This window comes from Talpa occidentalis, unplaced genomic scaffold (genome assembly GCF_014898055.3).
Source record: "Talpa occidentalis isolate TD23 unplaced genomic scaffold, MPIMG_talOcc4v2.1 talOcc4.8, whole genome shotgun sequence".
NCBI classification, from domain to species: Eukaryota; Metazoa; Chordata; class Mammalia; order Eulipotyphla; family Talpidae; genus Talpa; species Talpa occidentalis.
Window position 1 is genome coordinate 74,068,456 of NW_023605194.1, and position 12,801 is coordinate 74,081,256.

The 12,801-nt window shown below is 56.2% G+C and overlaps 1 protein-coding gene across 6 annotated transcripts in view; it reads right to left on the minus strand.

Annotated features, from left to right (window-relative positions):
* The window catches only part of NFASC (neurofascin), a 172,876-nt gene that overhangs the window by 15,942 nt on the left and 144,133 nt on the right, over nt 1-12,801 (minus strand). For 3 of the 6 annotated variants that reach the window (XM_054690604.1, XM_054690605.1, XM_054690603.1), the window contains 4 exons: nt 12,143-12,265; nt 10,663-10,836; nt 3,284-3,514; nt 69-185 (listed from right to left, as the gene is read on the minus strand). In XM_054690604.1, the coding sequence (XP_054546579.1) occupies nt 69-185; nt 3,284-3,514; nt 10,663-10,836; nt 12,143-12,265 (645 nt within the window). The remainder of the gene's footprint in view (nt 1-68; nt 186-3,283; nt 3,515-10,662; nt 10,837-12,142; nt 12,266-12,801) is intronic. The other 3 variants (XM_054690606.1, XM_054690608.1, XM_054690607.1) reach the window with 1 other exon arrangement.

Below are 12,801 nucleotides of genomic sequence, written 5' to 3' on the forward strand. Positions count from 1 at the left end.
GGAGCTCACGGATCTCTGTAATGGCATCGACACTCCCCGCCGCCGCCACCCCGCACAGCAATGCTTACTGTCGATGTACTCAACCACAAAGTCAGTTCCGGGCCCGAAATTGTGCTTCCAGGTGATGTTGGCCCATTTACTGTTGGGGAGCACCGTGACGTTCCATATGGACTGCTCGTCGGGGGCTGGTGGTGGGTTAGAAGAGGAGTTAGTGGTGAGGAGGCAGGCAGCACTGCAGACAGACAGACAGACACACACACGTAACCAGGATGGGGTAGGCAGAAGTGGCTGCCCAGCCGAGCTCCAAGCTGCCTGGGGCCAGGCCAGAGGTGCCATCCAGGCAGGAGCTTGTGGTCCGCGGGGTGCGGGGCAAGCTGCAAACTGAGGGTCCACACAGGAGGGGGCAGGCATGAAAAGGCAGTTCCGATGCACCAGGTGGGCTCAGCCCTGCCCAGCTCCCTTGTCATGGGTTTGAACGGCGCAGTGAGAAAGGTTAGGAGGAAGCCCCACTGGCAGGATGCAGGCAAAGCGGGCGATGGGGCCCCTCTTTCCCCTCAACTATAGATGTTCTACAGGACGGAGACATGGTCTTTAAGAGCCACTCAAGAGTCATGGGGAGCCTGAAAAAGGACAGGCCCACACATGGAGCCTGGTGGGCTCCCGAGACAGCAAGGGGCTGCCACGCACGTAACTCCAGCCAAGGAGCCAGGTTCGTTCCTGGTCAGCGGGACTCAGGATCTTCTGGAAAATGACCTCAGATGGCCTAGGGCCCAGAACCCCAGGGTCCCGAGTAGACCCAACCCTCAGTGGCCCAAACACCAGAGGAAACTGGTTCTGTTGGCTTCTCGGCACCCCGGCCTTGAGACTTCATGTCCACGCAACATGGAAGACACTAGTTTTCTAGTTCCTGTGAGCCGGGAGCGCCTGCATCAGCTGTCGTGTGGTCCGAAACCACAGCCTTGGACAGGATAATAGCACTAATGTTCAAACATAATCATTTTTCAAGAGTCCCAGCAGCCTCATCACATTTCCCAGCAAAGATCTAGATGCGGAGTTCCAGGGTGAAGCCCGGGATTTCAAAGACTTTACAAGTGTGACTCCTATTTATTTTATCGGCACATTAGCGGGCACTGTCACCAACTCACTCGTCAAAAATTAATGGAGCACACAGACGATGCCTTATTCACGATCTACCTGGCACATGACCAAGTCTGCAGGGCCGGGAATGGTAACAGGTCTGGTCTTCACTTCTAAGTGGCACCTACTTTACTGCAATTGTCAGCTGCCTGTTGCCCCAGGTGAGGACGATTCATGTTGGGTGAAGGGACAAGAGAGGGATACCACCATGCCACCCTGGGGTGCTCTCCATGGCTGGGGAGAAGGCAGGTGTCTTTGCCCATCTGCCAGGTGCTTCCACTGTACTGGAAACGTAGGGGCTGCTTTAAACCACCCCAATCCCACTCCTGAACATCTTACAGTTCTTGCTAGTAAGAATGAATTCTATGAGTCATGGTTTGGGGCCTGAGTTTCTTCTTCCTCAGCTCTGGGCCCTGGAAATAGCTGGAGACTGGGTTTGAACAGCTTGGCCACCAATACCATATTGACCCAAATCTGACTGTCTTAAAGGTAATGAGGATACGGGAAAAGGTCAAATGATGGGAAACCAAAACGACTTTCATGTGGGAATGGCGGGAGGGAAGCAGGAATTACTCGCTGGCTCCTGGAATGTGAGAATTCGGGAGTATTCCTTGGAATCTGAGATGAGTCAAGGGCAAAAAAAAGTCTCATTTCACCCTGAAAAATGTACCCTCAGGGAATATTTTGCCCTAAGATGTGAAACATTCCACAAACCCAGGATGATAGAATTGTTCTGCCTTGATAAAGAAAGCGAGGAAGTGAAGGGTGTCCCCAAACCTAAGGAGGGACCAGGGGCAGGGCCAGGCTCTGCTGGCACAGCTGGAACTTGGGGTATGACAGCACACAGAGGGGCCGGTCCTCCATGGTGACAAAGTTGATCTCACCAGAGGACCAGAGGCTGCCAGGGAGCAAAATCTGCTCCCCTTCATCCTTTGTGATTCTCTTGTGTGAACTCCAAGCATTAAAGTAGGACCCAATAGGAACCCCACTTACATACAAAGGCTGGTCTAAAGAACAGCCACCACGAAGCCTCTGGGGGCAGCTTCTAATGGCCTACCTGGTTTCTCCTCAGTCAACTTTGTCCTAAAGTGCATGTTGTTTAAATTCTAGATATAGCAGCACCTTTAAGGAAGTCGGTGTTCCAAAGCATGTCACCTGTCTGCCCCGTGCGTATAGCTCCATGTCAGCAAATTAAAGGAAATACTCACATGCATTAAGCCTCTATGCTAATTCAAGTGCTGAGAAAAGTGGGTGGGAGATATATTCAGAGGGTGAGGTCTTGCCCAGGAAACGGGGGGCCGACACCCGACAGTGGCTGAGGGGACTCCGGTCCCCGCCACAGCCAGCCTCACACTGACTTGATAGTTGCAAGCGAGAGGCCTCCCTCTGTGGTAGTAAGAGTGTTGGATGCAGTTCTTAGAAGCAGCGCTGGGTTCCCCGGGGTCTCCTCACACGGGAAGCCCAGAGCTTCCTGGCGTGGCTGCCGGAACAGCACATCCTCCAGGGTCAGCAGGCAGCCCTGGCATTGATTCTCACCAGGGCCCCAGTAAGGCTGCACTTTTCCCTCCATCAGTACATTTGGGGATGTGGTGAACATGAGTGGGAAGAGCAACTGAGTGACTTAGAGCATTATGGGACTCCCTGGCAATACCGTTTCCAGGAAGTGCTGACTTTTTAAAAGAAAGTCTGTAAGTGTGCCTTTGGGGGAGGGAGCAAAGGAGGGGCTGGGTTCTGGGAACAGACAGGCTGGCCTGGCTGGCGACCCCCAAACCTGTTGCCCTCTATGTCTCAAGGCTGGAGGCAACTTGCCAGCCCTTTTCCGTGGCCACACTCGCCTTCTGGAGGCTCAGTCCTGGGCTGGCTGCTGGGAAGGTAGTTGGGGGCAGCCCCACTCTCTAGGCCCTGGGCCCTGCTGAGTGGCCCTCCGTTAAAGAACGGGGATCTGAAGCCAGGCCCAGGGGAGGGAGGGTGGAGAACCAGTTTGGGGTGGGCATGCTCTGGGCCCCTAGGCTTCAAGGCTGAGACTCCAAGTCGTGTGTGTTTCCAAGGTAGAAGCAAAGGGAGGTGTCAGTCAACACCACCCCAGACCCCCCCCTGCTATCTGGGAGAGTCCCGAGGGGTGAGGAGCGTGGACAGTAGGCAGTACCGGATTCGTGTATCTTAGTCCCGGTGGTGGTGGTGGGAGGACTCTCCGTGGTGGTGGTGGTGGCAGCAGTGGTTGTAGTAGTTGTGGCGACGGTGGTGGCGACGATGGTAGGTGCGACAGTTGGGATGATGGGGACTGTTGTGGCTTCGGTGGTGGCAACAGTGGCAGTAGCATCGGTACCGCTCACAGCGCCCGTCGCACCCACGGTAGTCGGGGGCAACGTGGGAGGAGCTGAGAGGGAAATGTAAGACAACCAGACTGGTTTGGTCGTCCCAGCCCGGACCCGGCCCCGCGTGCAAGGCAGGCACCCGGTGAAGAGATGGCGCTTTGGAGCCTGGCACTTCCCCAAGCATGACGGGCCGAGTGAGTCACTCCCTGAGAGGACACAGCCATGTGCAAGGAAGAGAATGAAGCCCTGCGTGTGTTTCATTTTCTTCTCATGGTCTGTGCGGCTTGAAGCACCCCGCATGCACCCAGGCAGGGCGAGGATGGGGGGGGGAGGGGTTTGAACAATCACTCAGACCCCAGGGACAGCCTGTGCCCACCTGGACACCGGTCAAGCAGCACTGCTGGGTCCAGCCCTGGAGCCCCGGCCTCAGGTGGGCGGGCAGCCTGGGCCTATGCTGCAGGAGCACTGGGCGGCCTTTTGGTCCCTGCTGGTCACTCCCAAAGTGTCCGTTCGCATGCTCACCTTGTACTACTACCACCCAGGCCCAACAACAGGGGACAATCCCCACTCTGGGGTCAGCCCCAGGGCTCTCCTGCCCCCACTGCTCTCCCTGCCCTCGCCTCATTCCTCGGCCATTCCTCGCTTGTCTCTGTGCCACAACGGTCCTGCATGTACTCCAGCCACCCTGACTTCTCATAACTGCCTTACTCTCACGAGGGTCCAGGCGGCCAAGTCCTTTCCCTACATATAAGAATGTGGGGAACAGCATGAAAGGACTAACAGTGTGGCTGTGCCGCCTTCCCAGCCCACAGAAATCCTATCAGTCCCCTGAAATTCGTCCCGGGCTTCTTATCTATACCAGTCTCCAGGGGCAACAAATTTGTGCCAACTCTCATGTCCTCATCTCCCACTGACGCTAACTCTGCCATCTGTTAGTCCTCAAGGGCTAAATATATATAGGTGACAACTTTTCCTTCTTTCCTGCTACAGAAGGGTCATGGAAGATAACCAAGGGCTGCCCCAGCCTTACTCTTTAGTTCCACTGTTGACTAAAGCTAAGTGTTTGACAAGAATGATAGGCCACATCAGAGAGGCTGAGCCACACCTCTCCTCCTTGCAGTCCATCTTCTGTGATCTGACCATGGTACAATTTCTAGTGTCGATGCTAAGGGAACAGTAGGCAGGGTCATTAAGACCTAAGTAGGTAACTCCCAAGAAAAACAAACAAACAAACAAACAAATAACCATTCTCTCTTATATCTCCAGGAGTTTAGGAAAACAATATCTCCTTCCCGTCGCATCCACCTCCCTGCCAGGCAGCCAGGACAGGGGTGAGCCAGAGAGCTATTCTCAGGGGGGATATAAAATATCCTGTTTGTTTGTTTTTAAGTTAGAGCCTGACCAACAAAAGTCCATTCATTCTCCTGGGCCTCCAATATCACACTACTACTCTTACTACTGCTCCCCCAGCCCGCGCCCCACATAGGAGGAGGAAGTGTTCCAAGGTTCCCAGCAACTCCCCTATGGGTAAGATCAGAAGTGTTAGAAGGCCCTAAGGGTGCTGACCACAGCAGTCACACTGGGCAGCTGACTGTGCCCAGTGTAGTGCAGAGATCCTCTGGGCAAGGTCACCACATACAGTCCTCTATTTCCCAAACCCCAATCAACTCACAGGTCGGGGGGCCTCTCCCTCTTCTAATCATTATTCAGGGGTGATTCAGCCAAGGTGCCTCAGACCTGGAAAACTCAGTGCCTGAAAAGCTGAGCGAGAGGGAACGCGCCTGCCCACCCACCAGCAGCTCACACACCCGGGCCCCTTGCCAGGCCGGCTCCCTGGTGTGGACTCACAGGGCCTTGCCCACTGCTCTGCGCTGCTGGGAGGAAGCTTAGGGGTGATTTTGTCCACCTGGGCTGGGGTGCTCTCAGCTCCTTATCAGTGCTGAATTTTCCAATAATTCCTGCCACATGCAATGTCCACAGTCCCTCCCTTTTCCTTGATTATTTAAAAGTCACCATCAAAAAACACTCTTTACAACAGAAATCACCCTGCGCGGATGGTACAAGGAGCTGGGCTTCCCTTGGTGTGCACAGTGGGGTTATATGTGCAGGCCCCCGAATCAAAGCCAGGTTTCCCCAGGCTTAAGTGTGCTCATGCATCCTTTGCTGCTCACTTCACAGGGCCACAGGCAAGCTCGCACAGCAGGGGGCCCAGGGGCACTGAGGGGCTGCTGGGGTGGGGTGAGGTGGGCTGTCCCTGACACTGCCGGTCAGACAAGAATGAGAGAAACCCCTTCCCTGCAGTCCGCCGCCCCCTCTGCTGCCCCTTCTGCCATGGCTCTGGGTATCAGTGAGGGGGCAGCTGGGAGGGGGTGCTGCAGGGTGCTCTTCCAAGCAGGTGCCTGTCACTGAGTCGGAGTGGGGGTGCCTTTAGCTGGCTGGGGTTAAGGCTGACCCACTCAAGAGTTGCATCTACTACCCATGCTGGACAGGGCGAGAGGGACACAGAGGCAAGAAGGAAAGGTTCTGAGGGAGGGGACACAAGTGAGGTGAGTTGTTAGCGGGAGGGGAGGTTTTCTGCAGGGAGACTGTCCAGAGTTCAAGTCAAAGGCGATTTAGGTGATCTCAACCCTGGGGCTTCTTTGGATAGAGGATAAAGGGGGAACCTGGCACAGAAGAGGGGCCCGTGGACAAAGTGGCCACAGACGCTGCCGGGCCAGGATGTCACCTCTGGACACCTCTAGCAGGCAGTATGGGCCAGCGAACCACCCTGCTCGGGTGGAGACCACCAGACTGGCCACTGGGAAAGAGGGGAAGCCAGAGGGGGATGCATTGTACCCCTCCCCAAAGGCAGTGTCAGCACAACGGGGGGCCTAATGGGTACTGGAAGGCACCCCAGTCACCCGAGGGTTTTCTACCAGAGTTTAGGGAGCACCACATAGGAGGTGGAGAAAACCGAGACGAGATGCCTCCTTTGTCCTGCTCATTTTTTGTCCCCGGAGCCACCCACCAAATATTCAAACATTTGCAAATCTGAGCTGAGTCAAAGATGAGGATGTAGTTTCCAGACATTCCAAGGTGGAAGATTCAGTCCAAAAATGCCCACATGGCGCACGACCACCCTGGCCAAGTCACAGATGGTCCGGACAGATGGGCAGCAAGCCTGAGACTGCAGACGGGGCCCACGAGAGGGATTATCTTTACCGGGTGAGAAAGGAACTGGTTTGGGGGGAAGTGCCCGGGTCTGGAGAGAAGGAGATGGAAGGTAACAGGGACACCAGGCCTAGGTCAGAAATGGGAGTCCTGGGCTCCACACGCGGCCCCTGCAATGTGCAGAAGCTTCTGAGGCAGCTAAAGTGGAGCACAGCTGACGTGACCAGCACGTCCGTCTGCAGAAAAAGCGCCATGTGCCTCTAGCACCATGTCTCATGGCAGCTGGGGCCTGGGAGACACATTTGATTGATGGACGGAAACCCCGGGTGCATTCTGCATAATGTGATGAGCTTGGATCATCTCGAGATGGGAGGTGGGGTGCTGGAAGCATACCCACTCCTCTCACAATTGCCACATAAGTGTGCAGCACAGACGGGCACGGAGGCCAGGCGTACCCCCTCCTTCCAGACACACCTGCTTTACCTCCCGGGGTGCCAGAAGGGGGGTGGGCAGGGAGGTGCCTGATTACATGGTGCCCTCCCCGAATCTCCCCTCCTCCTCACTGAGCTCAGGCTGCCCTGAGCCCCTGCTACAGCAGTCCCAGAAGGGACCCCACACATGTGATCAGGAGGTCAGGGTACCCCCAGATTGCAAGGATGGCTTTCTTCAGGTCCCCAGCCCCAGACACCTCTGCCTGAAATCCCAGGAAAGGCATCCAGACATTGTGGGGGGCACATGGCCCTGCCAGCACGGGTCATGGGGGGCAGTGGGGGAGAGAGAAGGACAATGAAAGATCTGACTGCAAAATAAACACGAACTGAAAGAAGCAGGGTTTGCAACAGAAACAGAATCAACTTGAAGTGGTGGGTGCAGGGGTGAGGAAGGTGGGGGGAAAGCAATCAGACCCACCCGCCTCCTACACCCCCATTCCTGGCTCTCTCCACTGCCTAGCGTTGAGGAGCCTCTGGGGGCACTTGTCCCGTAGGCTTTGCTCAGCCAGGGGCTACCTGTTCTCAGCTTCATAAGAGGGCAGGAAAAGGGACTCAGGGGTCCCGGGCCCGCTTCTCCAGCTTGGGACAGGCCGTCCGTGGGGAAGAGGCCCCCATGTTCCTCAGACCCAGCACAGGGACTTGACCTCTGCGTTGTCATCAGGCCACCGCCTACGCCAGGACTTGCCTGCCCAACCCCTTGGTTCTGCGGTGCATCTGCCTCGCGGACCCCAGGGCGGCACCGTTCTTAATGCCAAGGACCTGGGGCTGGATGTCTGAGGGATGCAGGTGGGGGGTGCCCCCGGAGACTCTAGGTCCTGGAGCACCTGGCCCCACCCCGGACATGCTCACTCCTCCCCGCTGATCTGGGCGGTGGCAGCGCGGGTGCCAAGCCCCATGCAGCATGCGAGACCAGCGTGCACAGCATGCTCCTCCAGGTCACCCTTTCAGGGCTGGGCCTGCCCAGGACCCGGGAGCCAGCTGCCCTGCTCCTGGAGCATCCTTCCTTCCCGGGCACGGCCATCACCAGGGCTGTGGACCTTCTGCGCTCAGAGCAAGTCATCTCTCAGCGTCAGAAACTCCGGCTCCAAGGCGTGTGCTCGGGGCCGCATGAAGCCCTCCTCCACCTCCAGAGGGGCAGATTAATAAGTGCAGGCGGGCAACATGCTTGGTTCCTCTGGTCCCATCCTCCACAACAGTGGGGCTCCACCCGCTGAAAGGGTGAGTCTGGAGTGTGCTTCCACCTCAAGCCTCCCCCTTCTGCTCCACCCGCTGGGCTGGGCTGCGCCTGTGCCGCCCCATGCCACGCCCATTACCTCCGCTGCGCACGGTACCTGCGGTTGGAGCAGCTTCAGAACACAGCGCCCAAGATGGCCAGAGAGAGGGAGAAAGGATGAGACAGGGAAGAGAAAACAGAGTACAGGTGAAACACAGGACAGGCAAGCAGAGAAGGTTCTGGCTCAAACCTGACCCAGTGTGGCCATCGGTCGGCCACTGCCCCAAGAGTGAGGCCAACGGGTGTTTGGGAATCACATTCAACTCCACTGGGATGTGGTATGCTCCCCCAGAAAGCCAGAGGCCTTTCTAATCTGTTCTGCATCTAACTCTCCTCCAGGACTAAGTCTGGAAGAGATGTGGCAGGGCCAGTCCACCAGACTGCGACGTGCCCAGGTCTCTCCGAAGAGGGGTCCTGCCTGGCTGGGCTCACCATATGAGGGAGGCCGGGTGACCCTCCATGACACCAAGAACTGGGGGCATAAGGACGACAGGGGTGGTTCCCATATCTTCCTGTTACACATTAAGTAGTGTTGGGGCGGGTGGGGGAGGGGAGCGTATTTGGTTCCCGGCACCATGTCCGCCTTGGAAGGCCTGGGAACTGTGGTGGTCTGGAGCCCCAAGGCCCCTGTCTGGATGATCTCCACCCCCCAACCCCAAAATTCTTTCTCATCAGTTGTACTTTATGAAATTAGAAACCCAGCTGGGACTCAGAGCCCTAAAAGGAATTCCTGAGCTTGCTGCACATCCCTAAGTTGAGAACAGCTCTTTGTCCTTCTATGCCCTTGGGCTGCAGAACTTTCCAGTGGTGGCTTCTGGGGCTGGACAATGGGGCTTTGTTTATCTGATGTTTGGTATTGGGGCGGAGATGCTAAGAGAGAAGAGGTGCCCTTTATCTCTTTAGAGACTTAAGTAATCAAGAAAGTGCTCCAGCCCCTGTGTGGCCTGACCTTTGGTAATAGCCATAGATTAGGCATTTACCCAAAGCCCCCCAGCCCCATAAGCTGCCTAGGGGGTTGGAAGAGCACACGAAGGGGAGTTTACTGTGTGACTCACTTCTGTTTTACAAGACCAGAAAGGGACTTGAAAGGAGCGCCAGCCTTCCTGCCCCCCTCCCCTGTGCCCTCCGGCACTGGCTGGCCAGGGAGCCAGGGACTGGGGAGGGTGCAAGGCTGCTTGTGAAGCCGAACTGGGAGCCGGGGTAAGATAACAGAGGTGAGGGGGTGCTGGCAGCCCCCATGAAGGAAACACTGATGCTCTCCTCGTTTGGGGGTGGGGGAGGAGGCGTGCTTAGGAGGTCTGACCCAGGCTAAGGTCAGGCCACTGGACATCAGCTGTCTGGGGAAAGCACTAGACATGATAACCTGCAGTCAGCTCCAAGGATCCCTCCTCATATGGCCTCTTCCTTGAAGATTCCCTTTGAGAATTAATCCCGCTCCCCCTCACAGCCGCTGCACTGTCCTGACCTAAATATAGCACTTCTCAAGTTGAATGGCAATTAGATACCCTATGGATGTCCCCCTTTTGGATCCTGAGGGAAGTGCTCATCTGTTCTTGTTTCTGGCAGTGCTGTTTGGCACTGCCATTGTGGGTGCTCAAGAAATATCTGCTTCAACCTGTGGAGAGGCAGACAGCCCCTGCCTTTCAGGGGGATCTGCTGGTAATGAAGGCTTCCAGTCTGGTCTCCCTGAGAGCGTCCAGAATGCTGCACTTCGGCAGGCGGATCTGGAGGTCCCCCTAGCGGAGCGCCTAGGCAGGCGCAGCTTTGTGGGGTGCTCCCCCAGGCACATGCCAGGGCCCAGGGTGCTCTTTGTGAAGCTGGTTGGGCGAAAGGCTCCCCTCTCCCCACAGCTTGACCACTCACCCAGTCAGGCTGAGGGAGGGATTTCAGCTTCAACCACAGGAACACCCCAGGGCCTTCCTGGGGCAGGCTCGGTAATATTCCTGTTTCCCTCAACAGGTGAGCCCTAGCACTGTTCTGGGAATTCACAACACCTGCCAGCATGCTTTCCCTCACCATCCTAGCTAGACTCATGCTCTCAGCCTTAGCCTCCCACCACAAGGATCCATAATAGAGGTTAAGAGGCTGAGCAAGTCGAGGCAAAGGCAGGACTGACAGCAACCGTCCTAGTCCACCTGTGTTTTCCAGGGATGTGACCAGCACCTGCTGCTCAGCAGACAAGGTGGGTTCTCTCCTACACAGAGGCTGGGCAGCCAGAGGGTGCAGGCCGCGGTGACTCTCCAGGCATCGGAGTCGGCTAAACCCTTTCACCTCCAAGGCTGCCGCCATCACCTACCTTCGTTGGGGGCCGCTGGTGACTCCTCTGTGATGGCCTCCCCGTTGCCCACCTGCGTCCTGGCACTGAGCGTAAAGCGGTATCGTGACACGGGATCTGCCCTTTGCATCGAGAACTTGGTCTGATTGGGAGAGAAGTTTTCCACTATCTGCTTTCCTACTTTGGTTCCATTAACTGGGGAGAGAGGTAAGTGGAACTGCAGGTTAGTGACGTTCACCATGACGCATCTCAGAACTGCAGCTGGACGTAGAGGCCTCCCCTGTGGTGCTGGAGAGGGCGGGGGCAGGGGGTGCCCCACTGGTGGCCAGACCTGGGATGGGAGGCCTGGCTTCAGCGGTGGAGTGCTGGGCAAGAGCTCCTTTCTGGGTCTTTGATTACCCTCCAGGGTTAAAACTTCTTCGTTGATCCCATTCTCTCTAGCCCCCTGAGAAGTTATGTGGCCAATTCTGAAAGATTCAGTTATAATCCCTAAGCCTTTTCAACAAGGACAAAACTTCTGAATTCCTTTCCTCCTTTCAAACAAAACTACGACAAAACCACTGGCGCTTTGGGTTGTTACTGTGCCCTTGGTAAAAGGCCTATTCAACAATTCAAAGGGGGAAGAGCAGGTCCAGAGCACACAGTGGCTACTGAGTGGTTAACACTACACCTGGCCCCTTGAATGTCCCAAAGTGGCAGGGTCACCATTGGAGACTGAAGAGTCTCCCACTGTGATGGTGCTCTTCTGCATGGTGATGCTGAGCCCCCAAGGTGAGATCCTCCCAACCCAGGAGCCTGACCTTGCCACCCCAAGTTCTTTGGCAGCTCTGATACAGCTGCCTAAGCATAATGACACCTTCTTAGGGTGTCGTGTGGGTCCTTGTGCTTGCACTGTCTACTCTTTTTTTTTTTAAAGATTTATTTATTTATGCATACAAGAACTGGGGTACAGGCCAGAGATGTGGGGGGTGAGAGGGTTCACCAGAGACAGAGTGGGGGACAGAACAGGCAGATCCACTAAAATACACTGCTGAGGGGAGTAGCGGGTGAGTCAGAGGTCTGCTGTGCCATGTGGGTCACCTCCCTGGCCAGGGATCGAACTCGTGCTGCAGTGGCTGCAGATAGCCTCACAGGTTGCGTCTTAACCCCTTGTGCCACCAGGGAGGCCCTGCACTGTCTATTCTTGATGGAAGCTCCGTCAGGTGAGGAACCTTTTCTTCAAACCTTGTAGGTGATGGACACTATAAGATCCCTGAAAGTGGGGTTGTCGCCCTCACTAGCCTGGATGTTCCTATCTCACCAGGGCACTAGAGCTCCTGCGGGTGCAGCTTAAGGAGGAATTGGGTCTCCCTAAATCCTATGGTGAATTTTTTCCTTGGACCCTCCACCCTTCTGTAATGCCCTCCGCACCCACAGACTTTCTACCTCAATGCCTCAGGAAAGGGGTAAGAGTAGGGCTTCTGCTTCCCAGGTTAGCCAAGAGAAAGGAGGAAGGACATACAGGCCACGTATTTGAGGGTGTATCCAATCATAATCCCATTAGGGTGCTCCGGATGGTCCCATTCCAGGTTGATTGTCTCCGGGGTGGGCTGCCGGACTCGGAAACGCCTGGGGGCACTGGGTACTTGGGGAAGGAGGAGAGAGTGGGGGAGGTGAGGGCGAGGTTGGGGTGGGCAGGATGAGGGAAACAAAAAACAAGGCACAAGTGTGAAGGCATTGACCTCAGGACAACTCCCAGGGGGACTGTGGCTAAGCCAGGAGAAGCCAAGGTGGCAGAGCCCAGGCCCGATCCAGGCTGGCTCCCCCAGGAGTAGAAGTGGGGCTCAGACTGTTTAACACGGAAGTAAGACAGCATCCCCTTAGCAGTTACTGAGGATTCAGCGGGTGTGACTCAGGTAGGCAACCAACGGCAGCTTTCCCACAGAGGCTGCAGTCCCCAGTCCTGGGACACAGTGTGTCACCACAGGGCTAGGCAGAGGCCCAGGCTCCTGCTGAGCATGCTGGGCACAGGGAGAGGAGAAGGAAACCCAGATGGCAGCGAGGACCCCCGGGCATGAGCAGTGAGGGCGAGGGAGAGAGGCTGATGAAAGAGAGGAGGAGGCCACAGTTAAGAAGAGAGGCAGGAGAGAAAAAAGAGGGCAAAGCAGATGTCCAGCTGCG